The sequence below is a fragment of the Leuciscus leuciscus genome (genome assembly GCF_965113295.1).
Source record: "Leuciscus leuciscus genome assembly, chromosome: 22".
NCBI classification, from domain to species: domain Eukaryota; kingdom Metazoa; phylum Chordata; class Actinopteri; order Cypriniformes; family Leuciscidae; genus Leuciscus; species Leuciscus leuciscus.
This window is the reverse complement of record NC_138746.1, coordinates 45191-65900: the sequence shown is the minus strand read 5'-3', so window position 1 is coordinate 65900 and position 20710 is coordinate 45191. Positions and strand designations below refer to the sequence as shown.

Below are 20710 nucleotides of genomic sequence, written 5' to 3'. Positions count from 1 at the left end.
GGATAGATAGATGAATAGATGAATATATAGATACATGAGTTTAAACCACTTTTTGTTAAAAAAAATATGTTTTTGTTTGAAAAAGTGAATGTTTTTAGGCCTGTGTTATACATGGATGGATGGAGTGATGGAGTGATGGATGGATGGATGGATGGATGGATAGATAGATAAATAGATAGATAGATGAATAGATGAATATATAGATACATGAGTTTAAACAACTTTTGTTAAAAAATATATTTTTATGTTTGAAAAAGTGAATGTCTTTTAGGCCTGTGTCACATGGATGGATGGAGTTAGACTTTTGGTTGTTTGGACTTGGGTAGATTTGGATTGTGCTTGAGTGGGTGGGGCTTGTTTTCAGCTTGTGTGTGAGTTAGGTTTTGATTTGGGTTAGGTTTGGACTGATGCAGTACCAGATTTGATGCCAGATCACTTGTGATGGAGCGTCACTCTGTTGCACATCTTTTATAGAATCAAAACAGACATTTATTATACTTGTTAATATTTATTTATTTAATTAATTGTGATGGTTAATAAACATTAAATATGAATAAAATATTCAAATATACATTCATTCATCTTATTATTCAGACATCTCTATTCAGACATCTTATTATTCTGATTAATGTCATAATTCATGAGAACTAGTTTAACATCATTATTAATTTTTAAATCATGTTGCAAGTGAGAGTGAATATAGCACCGTGAATATAGCACCTGTAAAGCAATGGAAATGTGGGAATGTTATTTCAGTTTTTTTTTTTTTTTTTTTTTGACTGATTACCAGAGCCTCATCGTGTGCTTCACCTCAGTAAGTGAGGTTTGGCATAAAGTTTTTCTTCTGTGTGCTTCAGGGTTTGATGAGTACTGGCGCCACCCTGTGTAAAATGTAAGTCACTGCACTTTTTTCCACTGTCAGCACCTAGGAGCTGTCCTGTGCAAACAAGTGCTCAACGTGTCCGTCCCCCACAAAACCCAACACCACACCCACCCTGCGAACACTACTGGCTGCAAGTACTATTTTGATTTCATGCTTATCCGAAGCTCGGTTCCGAGGACTGTATGAATTAGTTGTTTATATGGATATAAACAGATCAAATATCTGTTGGAGTGATGCCAGAGCCTGCCAGATTTTTTTTACCCCTTCCCCACCATGAATATGACAGCGCTGTCCCCTTATGTGCAGGAGACGTCTTTCCAGTATGTACAGTGGTTGTGCTGCCTGAACAGGGTGGGCCAGTGAGAAACATCTGCACAGCAAACCTATCAATGCTGCTCTGGAAAATGTCACCATAACAATGTGAATTTAATAAATATGAAGGTACATATACAAATAAGCTTGTTTTCTTTTCTTTTTTTTTCCTTTTTTTATAAAGTCCCCCCTAGAATCAAAGCAACTTAATGCCTTATAATGCCAATTTGTTGACACACCATTGAAGTGCAGTTTACATATTAATGTTATTTCAACATTAACTTGGTACATCAGACAGCGACATTGTATTACCAGTGTTTAAAAAAAATTATTTAGAATCAACGTCACATTGTGACATTGATCAAACACATTACCAAATAACTTTAGTAATTCAGATTTATTTCTCTCAAATAAGTATTAACATAGTTTTTAATGGCAGTTCTGTTTTGTCCTTATAAATTGCGAGTTATGAAACAGTTAGTAACCTCTATAAATTCATAATTGAAGGATTTAAGTAGAAACACAGGATGCAATAAACACAGGATGCAATTATGCATTTGAAAAAAAAAATTGTGACTTCCTTCAGCTTATGTGATACTATTCACTGCAAATGTTCCTTTTATTCATATATACATGGTTCTATGAATGTATTTTACAAAAAACATGTAATCTTCATTTCTATAATGTTATTATATTGTAGTTACAACCAATAACTTTAGTAATTCAGATTTATTTCTCTCAAATAAGTATTAACATAGTTATTAATAGCAGTTCTGTTTTGTCCTTATAAATTGTGAGTTATGATATGCAATTATGCATTTGGAGTTGTTTGCTTGTCAATGTAACTAATGATCAATCATTCCTGCAATAAAATAATAATGTGTAGAAAATAAATAAGAATACTTACAAACAGTTGTACTAAATATATATATATCTTCTTTTTACATATTGGTTTAAAAATATTTTTAAAAAATTGTATTACACATCGTTGACCTTAGGTTATTAAATGTTTGATCAACACACTTTCATTCCAGACTTTTATTCCATGTAGTGATGTTGGAAAAAAGTTAGGCCCCACCCCATTGGATTTAAATTCCACTTTGAATAGCGGAAACCAAACGACTTTATCGAACAACTTTTACTTATTAGACTTTGTCGAATACGTATTATTCCCTGACTGATTTTTCCATGGCTGATACAGTACAGAAAAGGTAATGCTTCTAAACATTATTTTTTTGTGTTATATCGGTTTCCTCTAGTCAGCTCCAGGTCGACGAATGCGCCCGCGTTCCTCCGACTTATTTGCAGCAACATAGTCTCCGAGTATCAACATTTATGGTAATAATAATCAATGTTTTTTGATCGGCTATTCGGCATGCGATTGATTTCTGAAGTGTCTCATATATATAAACATTAAGTATTCAAGGTGCTATAGGTGCTATGGGCGTGGTCTTCGTGGTAAGCGCTAACGGGACATTTTTTGAAAACATTAAGACGTCTTACAGGTCTAAAACTGCTAAACGGTAGTGTAGTTCCAAAGTTTTGAAGTAAAGCCTTTATGTAAAGAAAATGTATAGTTAGAATCCAGCTTTCAACTTCGACTTGTTTTTTGTGAATAAGCTACAATCAATTCATTGAGGTCAGAGGTCATGGTGGTTACAGAGAAACCAATTTCTCTCAACCAAAAAAAAACAAACAAACAAAAAACTCATGTTAACAACGTTTCAAAGCAAACCTATTGTGTTTTCAATTTAAGAGACACCCGATCACCAGGCATTTTCCACCTATATTCTTAGTTTAAACTGGACTGCAAATACACTACCAAAAATGATTTTCCAACTTAGTGTTTGTCTTTTTTTTTTAAAACAGTCCAAATATTGAAAAATATATATACACTATATATAAATAATTATGCATTTAATAGAGGAGTAAAACGGAATAAGATGCAATGTCTTGTTTTCTGGAAAGAATACAAACAAAGCGAGTTGTTTAGAAGAACAAACAATTACTACAACAATTGCACAAACAAATTATTTTATTTTTTTAAAACCAAGTTTTCAAGCGAATTCATTGTGTGTTTCTCAGCGTTTAAAGACAACGTTTAGGTTTAAGATGACCATTGTCATTAAAGGGTGTGAGCGTGCACAGACTAAGGCCCTCACAATGCAAATGGCATTAGTGCAGGGCAGGCCCTGTTGTGCTGCTGCTCATTTAGTGTGGTTTTTTTTTTTAATTACATTTCTTCAAATCATGAATTGTTCTTTAAAATCGTTGAAATAATTTCTTTCACGTGTCTGTTTGTCTCCCAGGACTCCTGATCGTCATCTTGTCCACTGCTTGCGGTGCCACAAGCCTCAGGAGTGCATCTCCGTTCACCTGGCTCGTGTGTGCATGAGGAGCAGCACTCCAGAGGAGAGAGCAGCCGAGGTGCAGAGCGCAAAGGCCTCAAGCAAGGGTTGGGTCCGCTACGGCAGAAACTGGGACTACAATGTCATCTGCAAGCTCATTCCTGACAGATGCTCCCAGGCCAACTTGGTCAATGAACTTCTTCGCCGCGGCTTCTTCGTTGCCAATCAGCCCTCGGAGACCGATGCTGAAGCTCCATCTCCAACCCGCGTAGTCCCGTCTGGTCCGACTCAAAAGTAAGTGCAGTAAACCGTGTGCTACACTGCAAAAAGAAAAAGAGTGTTATTCCCCCTCCGTATCCTTGTCTCGTTTTCCAGTCCAAATATCTAACAATTCTTAAATCAGGATGCATTCACTAGATGTCATAATTATAGTGGGTCCTGTTTTCTGTGATAAGTAAATCAGATTGAAGGGAGTTGTTAACAAAGACATTCACTGCAAAAAATGCTTTTCTTACTTAGTATCCGTGTCTTGTTTTCCAGTCCTAATATCAAAAGAATTTCTTAAAATCAAGATGAATTTACTAAAGTAGTAAAATGCTATATTATGTCTGGTTTTCTGTGGAAATAATTAAAATGAAGGGTTTTTTTGCTTAACACAAGCAAAACTATCGGTCCATGGGGTAAGAAAAATATGGTTTCTTATTGAATTTAAGGTTCTTTTTCTTAATCCATGGACAGATAGTTTAGCTTGTGTTGAGTAAAAACCCACTTCATTTTAATGCATCTTCATGTAAGAATTTTTAGATGTTTGGACTGGAAACCAGACAATAATACTAAGTAAGAAAATGTTTGTTTTTTGCAGTGCAGCATCTTATACAAATCTACTCCTCTAGTAAATGCATTTCGACTTGAGATTATTTAGCCATTTGTACTGGAAACAAGACAAAAGTACTAATTAAGAACATCAATCATGAGAAATGTAGTGTGGATGTTACCTACCATAAGGTGACAATGCAACTGAATAAAACAAACAAACAAACTCACTGACATGTGCGACCACACTTTTATCCTGAGATGATAAAGTCACAATGCCAAGAAATGCTCTTGGCTCTCACCTGCAAACACTCTGCAATCAATCAGTCAATCACCCTCATCAACTCGACACAGTGTCTGTCAGCTGTTTGTCTGGTGTTGAGTATGATCCTGCCATGTGTTCCCTTGTCTAATGTGCCATGTTGTCATTGGTTCATTGTTTACAGGTGTCCCTTGTCTTGTCATTAGTCTTGTGTGTATTTAAGCCCTCATGTTTGCCACGTGTCTTTGTCAGTTTTTTGTTTCACTGTACCCGTGTTTGCTGAGTGTCATGCCGTCCCATCCTTCTGTTGTGAGTTAATGCCACGCTGTGCTTTTGTTCTATGTCTGATCTTGATATGTTTCTAAATGCATTTGAGTTCTCATCTATACTTGCCTCCAGCAGATCCCTTACACCTGTCTTGTTTTTTGTTTTGTCCAAACAGGTTCTTCCTCTTTGGGATTGCTGCACTCAAAGATTGTCAAACTATTTTAAGAGTGGCGAAGCCGGAAATAAACAGGATGTGTCAAGATCTGGAGATGGGCAGAAAACTCGGGCACAGAGAAAGTACCATGTATAGGTACTACTGCGAAGCTACACTGGTTTTTGCCCACATGCTGCGCCCGATTGCTGTGGAGTCCTTGACAGTAAGTCCATGTCTACTTTAAAGACTTTACGCTCATGATATGATGCAGTGTTTACGTATGCATTAGTGACCGCTCTTTCGTTATCCAGGATTCAGATTGGCTTGATCGGTTTGAGCATAGTGGCAGGGTGGTGATCGGCGTAGGGAGGGGCACGGATACCAACACGCTGCTTGCCCTGACCCAATGGGAGGAAGCTGTGAGTTTTAGTATGACATAAACAGCCGATGACTTGCTACCATTGTTTATACCATTTAATAATCTTTTGTTCGCACAGACATTTTTTCCCTTTTTTGTTTTTGTTTCCCATAGTGTTTGCAGGTCTACTTCAGCAAGATAAGGCCAGGGAACATCTGTCACGAGAAACCATGCAATGCCTTCTTTCTTGTGTCCTCCGGTGAGGCGGTCTCCAGCGTATCGCGAGACCTCAAATGCCTACACGATCTGTATGTACCTGCACATATGCGTGTGTGAGTGCACACCGTTAACTACATTTTGTCAGTCACAGTCATTTCACAGGCAACCCTTTGTGTTCCATTTTGTTTCTGCAGGCACAAACTTCCCCACTTTACTAGCCAGGATGTGCGCAGGGCGGTTGGCATTGCTGCGCAGAAGCTAACGGAGCCCCAACGGCAGGCGGTGCAGTTTTACCTGGACCGTGGCGCTCGTGATGTCGGACCACAGGACGCTGTTGACGCAGCTGTGCTGCTGGACTCTTTGTGCGTGTAAGTCTCTTCACGCAGCAAGGACCTAACATGTCACAAACAATCTTTACATCCGAGTAGCCATAATTTTGCCCAAGTAACAAACCTTTTTGTTCCTCGCCTACAAAGCAATTCTTCGGACGACGACCACCAGTCATTTGCTGAATTGGCTACAGCCGGAGGCAGTTCGAGTCTGCCAACTGCCCGCAAAGACTTCTCTGCATTTGTGACCAGTTTTCCCATTTCACTGGATGGGCAGCCTCCATCGAAAAAACAGCGTGTGAAGTATGGGTTTCCTGAAGACGGCACCTTCTATGATAAGTGGCGGGTCTCGCAGTACGCCCAGAGGCGGGAATATCTTCTGGGTAAGTCTCCGAATCCACCAATACAGCATTGTCCCGCATTTTAACATGCAGACGCTGCAGGTTGCTGTGGGGTTGTGTGTTTTTTTTTATTTTTATTTTTTTTATGCAAACCCAAAACCCAAAGACCTTTTTCTACCACACACTATCTCTATCAAAACGCAGCAATGTCCGACTCACACCGATCACTTTTGACTTCTTTTGAGTAAAGTGGTTTCATTTTGTCTTTCAGAACACTTCAAAGTCCATAAGCCTTCGACCGGAAAGTTGTCGAGGCTGATTAGGCAGGAGGGGTGGAAGTCCAACTACCCGAAGCCAGAGGAGATTCAACGGTTGTGGAAACCATCTCCTTCCAACCTCGCCATAGAGTCGGATGAGGCCATAATGAAGTGCCTGTCTGAGCAGACCTGGACGGGGCTGGCTATTAAGGACTTCGGTGCCAAGCAAGGTCGTGGTAAGGGTAAAACTGTGGCATTAGTTTGTTCTATAAATGAAACGTGGGCCATGCAACGTATACTGCAAGGAATTATTAGCATAGGCAGTAGAGGTTTTTTTTTTGGTAAAAAAAAAGTAAATTGGACTACTTTTCAGATTGTATTTCATAAAACAACATCTCAGGAAAATGTTAAGGGGTTTAAAAAAAAAAAAAAAAATTCTGTTACAGAACAGGGCATTGATTTCATACGTGTCCACTGTAGAGGACACCAGGACTTAAATCATGTTTATCAGGCATTTTGTGAGACGAAACAAGTGAATATGGAAATAAATTATACATCAATATTTCTATGAAATATTAGATATTATTATTCAAATGTTGCCAATTATTACTCCAATTATTACACTTCTTTTTTCATTAAATGTTGCTCCAAGAACACATTAATGTGCACATTAGATACAGTTTATAGATACATTGCATTGAATGGGAATATTAATTTATGGACATTTTACCCACATATTGCATAAAGTAAAATGGTGTATCAATTCATTCCATTATTTCTTTCATAACATAGTTGAGAATAATCTTTATACAAATTTTGGTTGAAAAAATCCTGAAACCCCCAAATTTATTGGTGATTGAAAAAAAAAATCCCATTGTTTTTGCCTATACATATAATTTCATGTCATTTTATTTTTTAAACAACTTAGTCCTGACGTCCACTACAGAGGACATAGCATAACGTATGAATAAAATATTATTTTTCAAAAATGTTTTTTTTTACCATTTGTTTATTGTGCTCTAAACAGTGTGATAACCTGGAAAAAAACTAAATTCAAAAAACTTTTTTTTTCTGGGTCCCAGGAGGATATCTGTTGCTAAAGTGGAAGTTGTCTCAAGTTGTCCAGCAGAGGGCAGCAGATTCCTTTTTAAATGAGAAGTCCCGCTCCTTATTCTGTTCTCAGTTATGGCCTAAAGTTTATTATAGATGCAGAATATTAAAAATGAAGGGGCAACGTGTCTGACAATCTTTATGAATAGACAAAATGATATGATATGTTCAATCGACCCCACTGTCCTTCGGTCTCAAATGAAATGCACATGTGCTTTAAGTAGTTTTTTCTCTTTTTTATTTTTTACTTTTTATATTGTTATGTTTCCTTTTCATGTAAAGCACTTTAAATTGCCATTGAGTATGACATGTGCTATATAAATAACGTGCCTTGCCTTTGCTACGAGGGGCAAAACATCAGTGGCCACGAGTGTAAATTAGAGATATTATAGCCTACTGTATGGCCACCGCTACTCTACTAATTCCCATCCCCCTCTGTGACCTGTGACGTCTTACTGTCAATCAAACCTGTTGTTTTACACCGTGTGAGATCGATCTTCTGCTGATCAAGGTGACAGTCTTTCAACTTTTTTAATTATTTGCATGATATTTCAAGTTATGCCTGTACTTATGACATCACGTGAGCGGTTTCGAAACTGGGCTACTGAGTGGATAAATAACAGTTTCATGTGGCTTTGAAGTGATCGAGCGTTTATACGCTGTGTTGTTACCTTGTAACACTTTTGCTATAGCTTTTTTTTTTTTCTCTGCCATATATAAAACCATTTGGACATGAACATTTTTTTACTAAAAAAAATACCATGCTTGAACGTCATGTAGCGAAACAATGATTAATTTTGTAGTCTTTATTGTTCTCTTGTTTAAATTGTATTTTTGATTGTGTATTTATCAACATCTTTGGCTCTTTTTAATTTATACTTTTTGAATGATTATTTGTAGGTTTTCTAAAAAGAATCAGTTATTGCAAGAGACTGATTTTTGACGTGTGACAATGGAAGAAGGTAAGGCCCGATTCACTAGAAAACTGCCATGCAAAGTTTGGTCCCACTTCATCAAGTGTCTTTAAGGACATCGTCAATGAATGAATAATTTAATTACATATATATATATACATAGAGAGAGAGAGAGAGAGAGAGAGATCAAATGATTCTATCCTCAAGTCCTTTTATTAGACAATTGCTTTGAGTGATAGCCATATGGAATAAGTTAGCACTGGGACAATAACCCATCTCATAATTCACATTCATTATTTCTTTCTAGAGTCTGTGAGACGCATCAGAAGGCAATACAAGGATGTAAGACGACATGTTGTCCAACTCATTATAGATAGCAAGGAAGACATGAGGAGGCTAGAGCATCGTCTGCTGGATCTGGGCACATGTACAAACAGTAAAATATCAATTCACATACTTTTTTTAACATTATATTTATTTTGTATAAGGCAAGACACATTTAAAATTGTAGTTGTGTTGTCAAACTAAATAAACAAATAATCTATCACTGTGTTATCCACCCTTCCACAGCAGAAACTGTGTCAGAAACTCAAGTCAGCCCACGCATAGAACAGTGTAAGTTAGAAATATTGCGTCTGTGATGTGAACTATGGGAAGGCTCTTTGAAAAGTGACATTATACACTCAGTATGTTTTCAAATACAGGCATTACAGATGCATGGAGAGGAAAGAATGTTTTTGTGATGGTCTCCAAAATTGGGCCATACAAAGTCTTCTTTTTTGACCTTTACAGTACTTCTCCAGGTCTGGAGCTCGAGAGTGAGGTACACAAACAAACAGTCGCTTGACTTTATTATTATGTATAATAAACACAACATGTATGCACCCTCATGTGAACCTCATTGTCAGCAGGTCATCAATGCCTTCATCTATCTGGAAATCCAGAAATTCAACATTCGGTCAGCAGAGCAGGCATTCTACATAGACAGCTTTGAAATGAGAAAAATTTGGCGAGGACATTTAACAATGCTGAAGGTTGGTTTTATTCAGTGTAAATACGATAAGGTCACAAAGGCTTTGAATTCTAACAACAACAAAAATATTTTCAGATTGACCCCTCAGTGTACCACTTCATCATTGGCATCACAAACAAGCACAACCACTGGACAGTTACGGTATAAGATGGAACTTGCTTTGTTTTTGAAATAAACCAAACTAAAATGGACCATTAGTGTGCATAACTATGTTTCTATATATTCTAAAATACTGAAAGGTTATCCTGCCATCACAGAAGAAGGCATTGTTTTTAGACCCAATGGGAGAAAGTCAAATCGATATAATGAAGTGCCAGAAGGTGACAAGGTATGAATAAATAAAATCAAAGGCTTTTTACAGTAATGTATTTGAAACTACAATGCATAGCGCTGTCATTTGTTACATTGTTGTTTGTCAATATAAGAGCACTGATGCTTCAGAGAGGATACGACGCCTCAGCCTGGACGTGCGAGACGGTTCCTCATCCCAAACAGAGGGATTCCTCGTCCTGTGGAGTTTTTGCACTGAAGGTATCAAAGGTGTAAAAAACTGCTCAACTTATTTTGATGAGTTAATGTAATATGTTTTCCTGACATATAAGATTCAACTTATTTTTTTAAGTCAGTTTGATGAATTCAAGTTTCAATGACTTAAACATCCAATTTGATTGAATAATAAATAAAAAAATAAGGATGATTATATGATGGTGGCCATGGACATCATATAGTAATTTCTAATAGCACTGTCCTAAAATGACAACATATATATATATATATATATATATATATATATATATATATATATATATATATATATATATATATACACACATCTTTTTTTATTACATTTTTTGTAGTTTGCCGAATGTATTCTCCGTCAGCAGCCAATTGATTTTTCCAGTGATGAAGAATCAGTTAACAACCTCAGGAAACACATAGCTGTCACTCTTCTACAAGACAGTGGTACGTTTCACGGAAGTTCTCAAGTTCAGACAGAGCACCATTCATTTTAGTACACATCGTTTAAATCACTGATGCATAACCAGTTTTTTAAATTATGATTTAGTATGTAGAGTAGACCTTATGGCAGTAAAATCCTTGAGCTGTGAATGTCTCGAGAAGCTAATAAAAATGTTCGTAATGATTATTGCAGTTCTTCCCAGACATGACACAGGGAGAGCATTACATCTATATAAATTGTTTTTGGCCTCCTATTTTTTTTCTCTCTTTTATTCTGTATTGTTTTCTAGATGATTTAACCCGGTTGTGCTCATTCTGGTTGTGCCAGGACGCTGTTGACGCAGCTGTGCTGCTGGACTCTTTGTGCGTGTATGTCTCTTCACGCAGCAAGGACCTAACATGTCACAAACAATCTTTACATCCGAGTAGCCATAATTTTGCCCAAGTAACAAACCTTTTTGTTCCTCGCCTACAAAGCAATTCTTCGGACGACGACCACCAGTCATTTGCTGAATTGGCTACAGCCGGAGGCAGTTCGAGTCTGCCAACTGCCCGCAAAGACTTCTCTGCATTTGTGACCAGTTTTCCCATTTCACTGGATGGGCAGCCTCCATCGAAAAAACAGCGTGTGAAGTATGGGTTTCCTGAAGACCGCACCTTCTATGATAAGTGGCGGGTCTCGCAGTACGCCCAGAGGCGGGAATATCTTCTGGGTAAGTCTCCGAATCCACCAATACAGCATTGTCCCGCATTTTAACATGCAGACGCTGCAGGTTGCTGTGGGTGTTTTTTTTAATTTTTTTTAAAAATTTTTTGTAAACAGCCGCCAAGTTTTTACCAATGCTTAAGGCATTTTTTTTTTCTAAACCCCTTAACACAGCAACACACCCACATCACACAATTAGCCAAGGGTTTGATCTCCTGGTCAAAACTAAACCTTTGTTTGTTTTTTTTTAATACAAACTCCAAACCCAAACACCTTTTCCTACCACACACTATCTCTATCAAAACGCAGCAATGTCCGACTCACACGATCACTTTTGACTTCTTTTGAGTAAAGTGGTTTCATTTTGTCTTTCAGAACACTTCAAAGTCCATAAGCCTTCGACCGGAAAGTTGTCGAGGCTGATTAGGCAGGAGGGGTGGAAGTCCAACTACCCGAAGCCAGAGGAGATTCAACGGTTGTGGAAACCATCTCCTTCCAACCTCGCCATAGAGTCGGATGAGGCCATAATGAAGTGCCTGTCTGAGCAGACCTGGACGGGGCTGGCTATTAAGGACTTCGGTGCCAAGCAAGGTCGTGGTAAGGGTAAAACTGTGGCATTAGTTTGTTCTATAAATGAAACGTGGGCCATGCAACGTATACTGCAGTGAATTATTAGCATAGGCAGTAGAGGTTTTTTTTTTTTTTTTTACAGAACACATTTTTCAAATGAATGCAATGTTTATTCAACCAACTCAAAATGTAATGTTTTGTTCTATTGTAGGAGTGGTTGCAACACGGCCCTTTCTTAAAGGGGAAATAGTTTGTGACTATCACGGGAAGGTGATTCCAGCATCAGTTGGGAAGGAGATGATGCGGGACCTCGGTGACCAGGCTGGCTACTTGTTTTTTTTTAAGGCGGGCCAAAGAGACCTATGTGTCGACGCGCAGACCTTTCCCTGCACATGCCATCCCAACTCGGACACGTTTGGCCGACTCATAAATCATTCTGCAAAGATGCCAAACTTAAAGCCGTTTTACTGCTCCGTTAAGCTGAGTGGAGTGAAAACGGATGTAATTTTGTTCAAAGCGCTCTCTGACATACCTGTCGACACCCAGCTCAAATTCGATTATGGTGTTCGGAGGACCTCATTCCGTGGCGAGGGCTTAAACCTAGAATGGCTTGATGAGTAGGCCAGGACTTGCACCTAAAAAATCTGTCCTGTCACTTTTCGACACAGGCGAAGCTTGGTTCCGAGGACTGGATGAATTTGTATGTGGATCTTGTGCCGAAGATGGCTGCCTGCCGGGGTTTTTTTGTCTCCCCTTTCCCCTCAGTCCACAGAGCTTGATTTCGTTGCCAGTTGTTTTGTCTCAATTTTATAGTTCTGTTATAGTTTTTATTTTATAGTTCTTTAATGTTTACATTGTTTCTTTTTAAGATGTTATTTTGTAAAATGTTTGTCACTTTTTTATTTTTCAAATAAATCTGTTACCCATCTCAATTTCTCTGCTTGTTCTCTATAAATATTTTAATTTGAGATGTCATGCATTAGTGTATACAACCAAATTACTTTTTAGTGTATACAAAAGTGAGCCCCCCCCCCCCCCCCCTCCTGATTTGAGCCTCTGAGTCCAGTTCTCATGCTCCGTAGGCCCTTAACATTGCAACAGAAACCAGTGTATTTACAGAAAACAATTTCAAAATGAATGCATTGTTTATTCACAAACTCAATGTAATGTTTTCTTCTATTGCAAATCACAAGTGGTGTTGTGGCCTTTGACCCTGCATGCAGACGGCCTGACGCAAAGTGTACTTGAGTTTTCCCCACCTGTTAACCTGTCAATGCGTAATGGTTGCATTTGGCGTGCATATCAGCACCAGTGCTGAACCGGCTCAATGGCTGTATGTAATGTGGCTTTGTATGAATTTGAGCACCTATGCCCAGTTGTCCTGCTCTGGCTGGGCCTGGATGGATGGATGGCTAATACATTAAAACAAGCAAAATTATCAAGTTATGTCCCTTTTGATCTGTTTCTATGTGTGAGTTGTTTGTATTGTTCTCTGTCCAGGAAGAAGACTGGATTGGTCCTGCAGTCTGATTGGTGCCACGTCCTGATTGGTCAGCTGACTCCTGATCGTTTATTACATATTTGTAACTCTGTGGTCTAAGTTTTAAATGTTAGAAAAATAAATGCCTTTTAAGACATCTTTCATCTTGTGTGTTGATCTCATGTTAGGGTTAGGGTTAGGTAGGGAGGTAAAAACGACTTTCACCCTCATTAGTAACCACCCTCATTTGCATATATGGAATCTGATTGGCCGAATCTTAACTGTCCAGATATCTGCAACGGTGTGTTTTATCTGTACGAAACTTGGTTTATATAGTAATTGATGTATGGCTAGTCGACTGGTGGTGGTTTGGTGCGCCTCTAGCGCCACCAGGTGTGTAGACACGGTACTGCACTTTATTTGTTTTTTTTTTAACAGGGGTCTATTTTATAAATTGCTGTTGTATCTAGGGTTATTTTATATAGGGGTGGTCTATCCTGGTATATTTTGGGTAGGGTCTGTGTAGGTCCCGCCAGTGGTCAGTGTTTTTTGGTTTTGTTTTCTGTTTTTTTGTGCAGGTGGTGGGTAGGTTTAGCTGGTTAGGTGAGGTAGCGTGCCAGGCCTTTGGCCTTTGACCCTGCATCCATGCAGACGCCCTGACGCAAACTGAACTTGAGTTTTCCCCCAGCTGTTCACCTGTCAATGCAAAATGGTTGCATTTGCCGTGCATATCAGCACGAGTGCTGAAACAGCACCAATGCTGACAGGTAAGTGTCTATTTCTATAGATAGATTGATGGATGGAGTGATGGATGGATGGATGGATGGATGGATGGATGGATGGATGGATGGATGGATGGATGGATAGATAGGTACATGAGTTGAAACAACTTTTTGTTAAAAAAAATGTTTTTGTTAAAAAAAATGTTTTTGTTTGAAAAAGTGAATGTTTTTTAGGCCTGTGTTACATTGATGGATGGAGTGATGGAGTGATGGATGGATGGATGGATGGATGGATAGATAGATGAATAGATGAATATATAGATACATGAGTTTAAACCACTTTTTGTTAAAAAAAATATGTTTTTGTTTGAAAAAGTGAATGTTTTTAGGCCTGTGTTATACATGGATGGATGGAGTGATGGATGGATGGATGGATGGATGGATAGATAGATAAATAGATAGATAGATGAATAGATGAATATATAGATACATGAGTTTAAACAACTTTTTGTTAAAAAAAAAAAAGTTTTTGTTTGAAAAAGTGAATGTTTTTAGGCCTGTGTTATACATGGATGGATGGAGTGATGGAGTGATGGAGTGATGGATGGATGGATGGATGGATAGATAGATGGATAGATGGATAGATGGATAGATGGATAGATGAGTTTGATCGACTGTTTGTTCATATTTTTTTATTGTTTTGTGTTAAATATTGAAAGTAGTCTTTGGACTAATGGTTAGTTTGGGTTTAGGGTTAGTTTGAGGCTATGGTTAGGTTAGGGTTAAAATGGCATATAGGTAGGGAGGTAAAAACGACTTTCACCCTCATTAGTAACCACCCTCATTTGCATAAAGGGCATCTGATTGGCCGAATCTTAACTGTCCATATATCTGCAACGGTGTGTTTTATCTGTACGAAACTTGGTTTATATAGTAATTGATGTATGGCTAGTCGACTGGTGGTGGTTTGGTGCGCCTCTAGCGCCACCAGGTGTGTAGACACGGTACTGCACTTTATTTTTTAGATTTGTTTTTTTTTAACAGGGGTCTATTTTATAAATTGCTGTTGTATCTAGGGTTATTTTATATAGGGGTGGTCTATCCTGGTATATTTTGGGTAGGGTCTGTGTAGGTCCCGCCAGTGGTCAGTGTTTTTTGGTTTTGTTTTCTGTTTTTTTGTGCAGGTGGTGGGTAGGTTTAGCTGGTTAGGTGAGGTAGCGTGCCAGGCCTTTGGCCTTTGACCCTGCATCCATGCAGACGCCCTGACGCAAACTGAACTTGAGTTTTCCCCCAGCTGTTCACCTGTCAATGCAAAATGGTTGCATTTGCCGTGCATATCAGCACGAGTGCTGAAACAGCACCAATGCTGACAGGTAAGTGTCTATTTCTATAGATAGATTGATGGATGGAGTGATGGATGGATGGATGGATGGATGGATGGATGGATGGATGGATGGATGGATGGATGGATAGATAGGTACATGAGTTGAAACAACTTTTTGTTAAAAAAAATGTTTTTGTTAAAAAAAATGTTTTTGTTTGAAAAAGTGAATGTTTTTTAGGCCTGTGTTACATTGATGGATGGAGTGATGGAGTGATGGATGGATGGATGGATGGATGGATAGATAGATGAATAGATGAATATATAGATACATGAGTTTAAACCACTTTTTGTTAAAAAAAATATGTTTTTGTTTGAAAAAGTGAATGTTTTTAGGCCTGTGTTATACATGGATGGATGGAGTGATGGATGGATGGATGGATGGATGGATAGATAGATAAATAGATAGATAGATGAATAGATGAATATATAGATACATGAGTTTAAACAACTTTTTGTTAAAAAAAAAAAAGTTTTTGTTTGAAAAAGTGAATGTTTTTAGGCCTGTGTTATACATGGATGGATGGAGTGATGGAGTGATGGATGGATGGATGGATGGATGGATAGATAGATGGATAGATGGATAGATGGATAGATGGATAGATGAGTTTGATCGACTGTTTGTTCATATTTTTTTATTGTTTTGTGTTAAATATTGAAAGTAGTCTTTGGACTAATGGTTAGTTTGGGTTTAGGGTTAGTTTGGGGCTATGGTTAGGTTAGGCTATGGTTAGGTTAGGGTTAAAATGGCATATAGGTAGGGAGGTAAAAACGACTTTCACCCTCATTAGTAACCACCCTCATTTGCATAAAGGGCATCTGATTGGCCGAATCTTAACTGTCCATATATCTGCAACGGTGTGTTTTATCTGTACGAAACTTGGTTTATATAGTAATTGATGTATGGCTAGTCGACTGGTGGTGGTTTGGTGCGCCTCTAGCGCCACCAGGTGTGTAGACACGGTACTGCACTTTATTTTTTAGATTTGTTTTTTTTTAACAGGGGTCTATTTTATAAATTGCTGTTGTATCTAGGGTTATTTTATATAGGGGTGGTCTATCCTGGTATATTTTGGGTAGGGTCTGTGTAGGTCCCGCCAGTGGTCAGTGTTTTTTGGTTTTGTTTTCTGTTTTTTTGTGCAGGTGGTGGGTAGGTTTAGCTGGTTAGGTGAGGTAGCGTGCCAGTTAGGGTTAGGGTTAGGGTTAGAGTTAGGGTTAGGGTTAGGGTTAGGTAGGGAGGTAAAAACGACTTTCACCCTCATTAGTAACCACCCTCATTTGCATAAAGGGCATCTGATTGGCCGAATCTTAACTGTCCATATATCTGCAACGGTGTGTTTTATCTGTACGAAACTTGGTTTATATAGTAATTGATGTATGGCTAGTCGACTGGTGGTGGTTTGGTGCGCCTCTAGCGCCACCAGGTGTGTAGACACGGTACTGCACTTTATTTTTTAGATTTGTTTTTTTTTAACAGGGGTCTATTTTATAAATTGCTGTTGTATCTAGGGTTATTTTATATAGGGGTGGTCTATCCTGGTATATTTTGGGTAGGGTCTGTGTAGGTCAGAGTTAGGGTTAGGGTTAGGTAGGGAGGTAAAAACGACTTTCACCCTCATTAGTAACCACCCTCATTTGCATAAAGGGCATCTGATTGGCCGAATCTTAACTGTCCATATATCTGCAACGGTGTGTTTTATCTGTACGAAACTTGGTTTATATAGTAATTGATGTATGGCTAGTCGACTGGTGGTGGTTTGGTGCGCCTCTAGCGCCACCAGGTGTGTAGACACGGTACTGCACTTTATTTTTTAGATTTGTTTTTTTTTAACAGGGGTCTATTTTATAAATTGCTGTTGTATCTAGGGTTATTTTATATAGGGGTGGTCTATCCTGGTATATTTTGGGTAGGGTCTGTGTAGGTCCCGCCAGTGGTCAGTGTTTTTTGGTTTTGTTTTCTGTTTTTTTGTGCAGGTGGTGGGTAGGTTTAGCTGGTTAGGTGAGGTAGCGTGCCAGGCCTTTGGCCTTTGACCCTGCATCCATGCAGACGCCCTGACGCAAACTGAACTTGAGTTTTCCCCCAGCTGTTCACCTGTCAATGCAAAATGGTTGCATTTGCCGTGCATATCAGCACGAGTGCTGAAACAGCACCAATGCTGACAGGTAAGTGTCTATTTCTATAGATAGATTGATGGATGGAGTGATGGATGGATGGATGGATGGATGGATGGATGGATGGATGGATGGATGGATGGATGGATGGATGGATGGATAGATAGGTACATGAGTTGAAACAACTTTTTGTTAAAAAAAATGTTTTTGTTAAAAAAAATGTTTTTGTTTGAAAAAGTGAATGTTTTTTAGGCCTGTGTTACATTGATGGATGGAGTGATGGAGTGATGGATGGATGGATGGATGGATGGATAGATAGATGAATAGATGAATATATAGATACATGAGTTTAAACCACTTTTTGTTAAAAAAAATATGTTTTTGTTTGAAAAAGTGAATGTTTTTAGGCCTGTGTTATACATGGATGGATGGAGTGATGGATGGATGGATGGATGGATGGATAGATAGATAAATAGATAGATAGATGAATAGATGAATATATAGATACATGAGTTTAAACAACTTTTTGTTAAAAAAAAAAAAGTTTTTGTTTGAAAAAGTGAATGTTTTTAGGCCTGTGTTATACATGGATGGATGGAGTGATGGAGTGATGGAGTGATGGATGGATGGATGGATAGATAGATGGATAGATGGATAGATGGATAGATGGATAGATGAGTTTGATCGACTGTTTGTTCATATTTTTTTATTGTTTTGTGTTAAATATTGAAAGTAGTCTTTGGACTAATGGTTAGTTTGGGTTTAGGGTTAGTTTGAGGCTATGGTTAGGTTAGGGTTAAAATGGCATATAGGTAGGGAGGTAAAAACGACTTTCACCCTCATTAGTAACCACCCTCATTTGCATAAAGGGCATCTGATTGGCCGAATCTTAACTGTCCATATATCTGCAACGGTGTGTTTTATCTGTACGAAACTTGGTTTATATAGTAATTGATGTATGGCTAGTCGACTGGTGGTGGTTTGGTGCGCCTCTAGCGCCACCAGGTGTGTAGACACGGTACTGCACTTTATTTTTTAGATTTGTTTTTTTTTAACAGGGGTCTATTTTATAAATTGCTGTTGTATCTAGGGTTATTTTATATAGGGGTGGTCTATCCTGGTATATTTTGGGTAGGGTCTGTGTAGGTCAGAGTTAGGGTTAGGGTTAGGTAGGGAGGTAAAAACGACTTTCACCCTCATTAGTAACCACCCTCATTTGCATAAAGGGCATCTGATTGGCCGAATCTTAACTGTCCATATATCTGCAACGGTGTGTTTTATCTGTACGAAACTTGGTTTATATAGTAATTGATGTATGGCTAGTCGACTGGTGGTGGTTTGGTGCGCCTCTAGCGCCACCAGGTGTGTAGACACGGTACTGCACTTTATTTTTTAGATTTGTTTTTTTTTAACAGGGGTCTATTTTATAAATTGCTGTTGTATCTAGGGTTATTTTATATAGGGGTGGTCTATCCTGGTATATTTTGGGTAGGGTCTGTGTAGGTCCCGCCAGTGGTCAGTGTTTTTTGGTTTTGTTTTCTGTTTTTTTGTGCAGGTGGTGGGTAGGTTTAGCTGGTTAGGTGAGGTAGCGTGCCAGGCCTTTGGCCTTTGACCCTGCATCCATGCAGACGCCCTGACGCAAACTGAACTTGAGTTTTCCCCCAGCTGTTCACCTGTCAATGCAAAATGGTTGCATTTGCCGTGCATATCAGCACGAGTGCTGAAACAGCACCAATGCTGACAGGTAAGTGTCTATTTCTATAGATAGATTGATGGATGGAGTGATGGATGGATGGATGGATGGATGGATGGATGGATGGATGGATGGATGGATGGATGGATGGATGGATGGATAGATAGGTACATGAGTTGAAACAACTTTTTGTTAAAAAAAATGTTTTTGTTAAAAAAAATGTTTTTGTTTGAAAAAGTGAATGTTTTTTAGGCCTGTGTTACATTGATGGATGGAGTGATGGAGTGATGGATGGATGGATGGATGGATGGATAGATAGATGAATAGATGAATATATAGATACATGAGTTTAAACCACTTTTTGTTAAAAAAAATATGTTTTTGTTTGAAAAAGTGAATGTTTTTAGGCCTGTGTTATACATGGATGGATGGAGTGATGGATGGATGGATGGATGGATGGATAGATAGATAAATAGATAGATAGATGAATAGATGAATATATAGATACATGAGTTTAAACAACTTTTTGTTAAAAAAAAAAAAGTTTTTGTTTGAAAAAGTGAATGTTTTTAGGCCTGTGTTATACATGGATGGATGGAGTGATGGAGTGATGGAGTGATGGATGGATGGATGGATAGATAGATGGATAGATGGATAGATGGATAGATGGATAGATGAGTTTGATCGACTGTTTGTTCATATTTTTTTATTGTTTTGTGTTAAATATTGAAAGTAGTCTTTGGACTAATGGTTAGTTTGGGTTTAGGGTTAGTTTGAGGCTATGGTTAGGTTAGGGTTAAAATGGCATATAGGTAGGGAGGTAAAAACGACTTTCACCCTCATTAGTAACCACCCTCATTTGCATAAAGGGCATCTGATTGGCCGAATCTTAACTGTCCATATATCTGCAACGGTGTGTTTTATCTGTACGAAACTTGGTTTATATAGTAATTGATGTATGGCTAGTCGACTGGTGGTGGTTTGGTGCGCCTCTAGCGCCACCAGGTGTGTAGACACGGTACTGCACTTTATTTTTTAGATTTGTTTTTTTTTAACAGGGGTCTATTTTATAAATTGCTGTTGTATCTAGGGTTATTTTATATAGGGGTGGTCTATCCTGGTATATTTTGGGTAGGGTCTGTGTAGGTCAGAGTTAGGGTTAGGGTTAGGTAGGGAGGTAAAAACGACTTTCACCCTCATTAGTAACCACCCTCATTTGCATAAAGGGCATCTGATTGGCCGAATCTTAACTGTCCATATATCTGCAACGGTGTGTTTTATCTGTACGAAACTTGGTTTATATAGTAATTGATGTATGGCTAGTCGACTGGTGGTGGTTTGGTGCGCCTCTAGCGCCACCAGGTGTGTAGACACGGTACTGCACTTTATTTTTTAGATTTGTTTTTTTTTAACAGGGGTCTATTTTATAAATTGCTGTTGTATCTAGGGTTATTTTATATAGGGGTGGTCTATCCTGGTATATTTT

General features: G+C 38.4%; 2 protein-coding genes and 1 long non-coding RNA gene across 7 annotated transcripts; 2 read left to right on the top strand and 1 right to left on the bottom strand.

The window, feature by feature from the left end:
- Positions 1 to 3212: 3212 nt before the first annotated feature.
- Positions 3213 to 4626, bottom strand: LOC309486000. Its single transcript, XR_014201361.1, has 2 exons — positions 4543 to 4626; positions 3213 to 3863 (listed from the first exon to the last, which is right to left on the bottom strand). It is a non-coding gene; the product is annotated as an uncharacterized lncRNA (long non-coding RNA).
- Positions 4627 to 4697: 71 nt separating this feature from the next.
- On the top strand, positions 4698 to 7886 carry LOC309485999 (uncharacterized protein). 3 transcript variants are annotated; one of them, XM_082153049.1, is made up of 7 exons: positions 4698 to 4927; positions 5061 to 5262; positions 5351 to 5458; positions 5572 to 5705; positions 5811 to 5984; positions 6093 to 6328; positions 6558 to 7729. In XM_082153049.1, the coding sequence occupies exons 2-7, from the start codon at positions 5137 to 5139 to the stop codon at positions 7112 to 7114; spliced, it is 1335 nt and encodes a 444-aa protein (XP_082009175.1). In that variant the 5' UTR covers positions 4698 to 4927; positions 5061 to 5136; the 3' UTR covers positions 7115 to 7729. The 3 variants fall into 3 exon arrangements, with proteins under 3 accessions (XP_082009175.1, XP_082009174.1, XP_082009176.1); XM_082153050.1 differs by lacking the exon at positions 4698 to 4927 and having other exon boundaries at positions 4958 to 5262; positions 6558 to 6779; positions 7626 to 7886; XM_082153048.1 differs by lacking the exon at positions 4698 to 4927 and having other exon boundaries at positions 4955 to 5262.
- A 584-nt stretch (positions 7887 to 8470) lies between these two features.
- Positions 8471 to 12768, top strand: LOC309485998 (uncharacterized protein). 3 transcript variants are annotated; one of them, XM_082153046.1, is made up of 13 exons: positions 8471 to 8615; positions 8875 to 8994; positions 9138 to 9182; positions 9272 to 9390; positions 9479 to 9601; positions 9676 to 9741; positions 9840 to 9928; positions 10026 to 10131; positions 10458 to 10563; positions 10851 to 10929; positions 11038 to 11273; positions 11642 to 11863; positions 12048 to 12768. In XM_082153046.1, exons 1-13 carry the CDS (start codon positions 8606 to 8608, stop codon positions 12455 to 12457), a joined length of 1731 nt encoding a protein of 576 aa, XP_082009172.1. In that variant the 5' UTR covers positions 8471 to 8605; the 3' UTR covers positions 12458 to 12768. The 3 variants fall into 3 exon arrangements, with proteins under 3 accessions (XP_082009172.1, XP_082009171.1, XP_082009173.1); XM_082153045.1 differs by having other exon boundaries at positions 8875 to 9003; XM_082153047.1 differs by lacking the exon at positions 8471 to 8615 and having other exon boundaries at positions 8876 to 9003; positions 9360 to 9390.
- The last annotated feature ends 7942 nt before the right edge of the window (positions 12769 to 20710 follow it).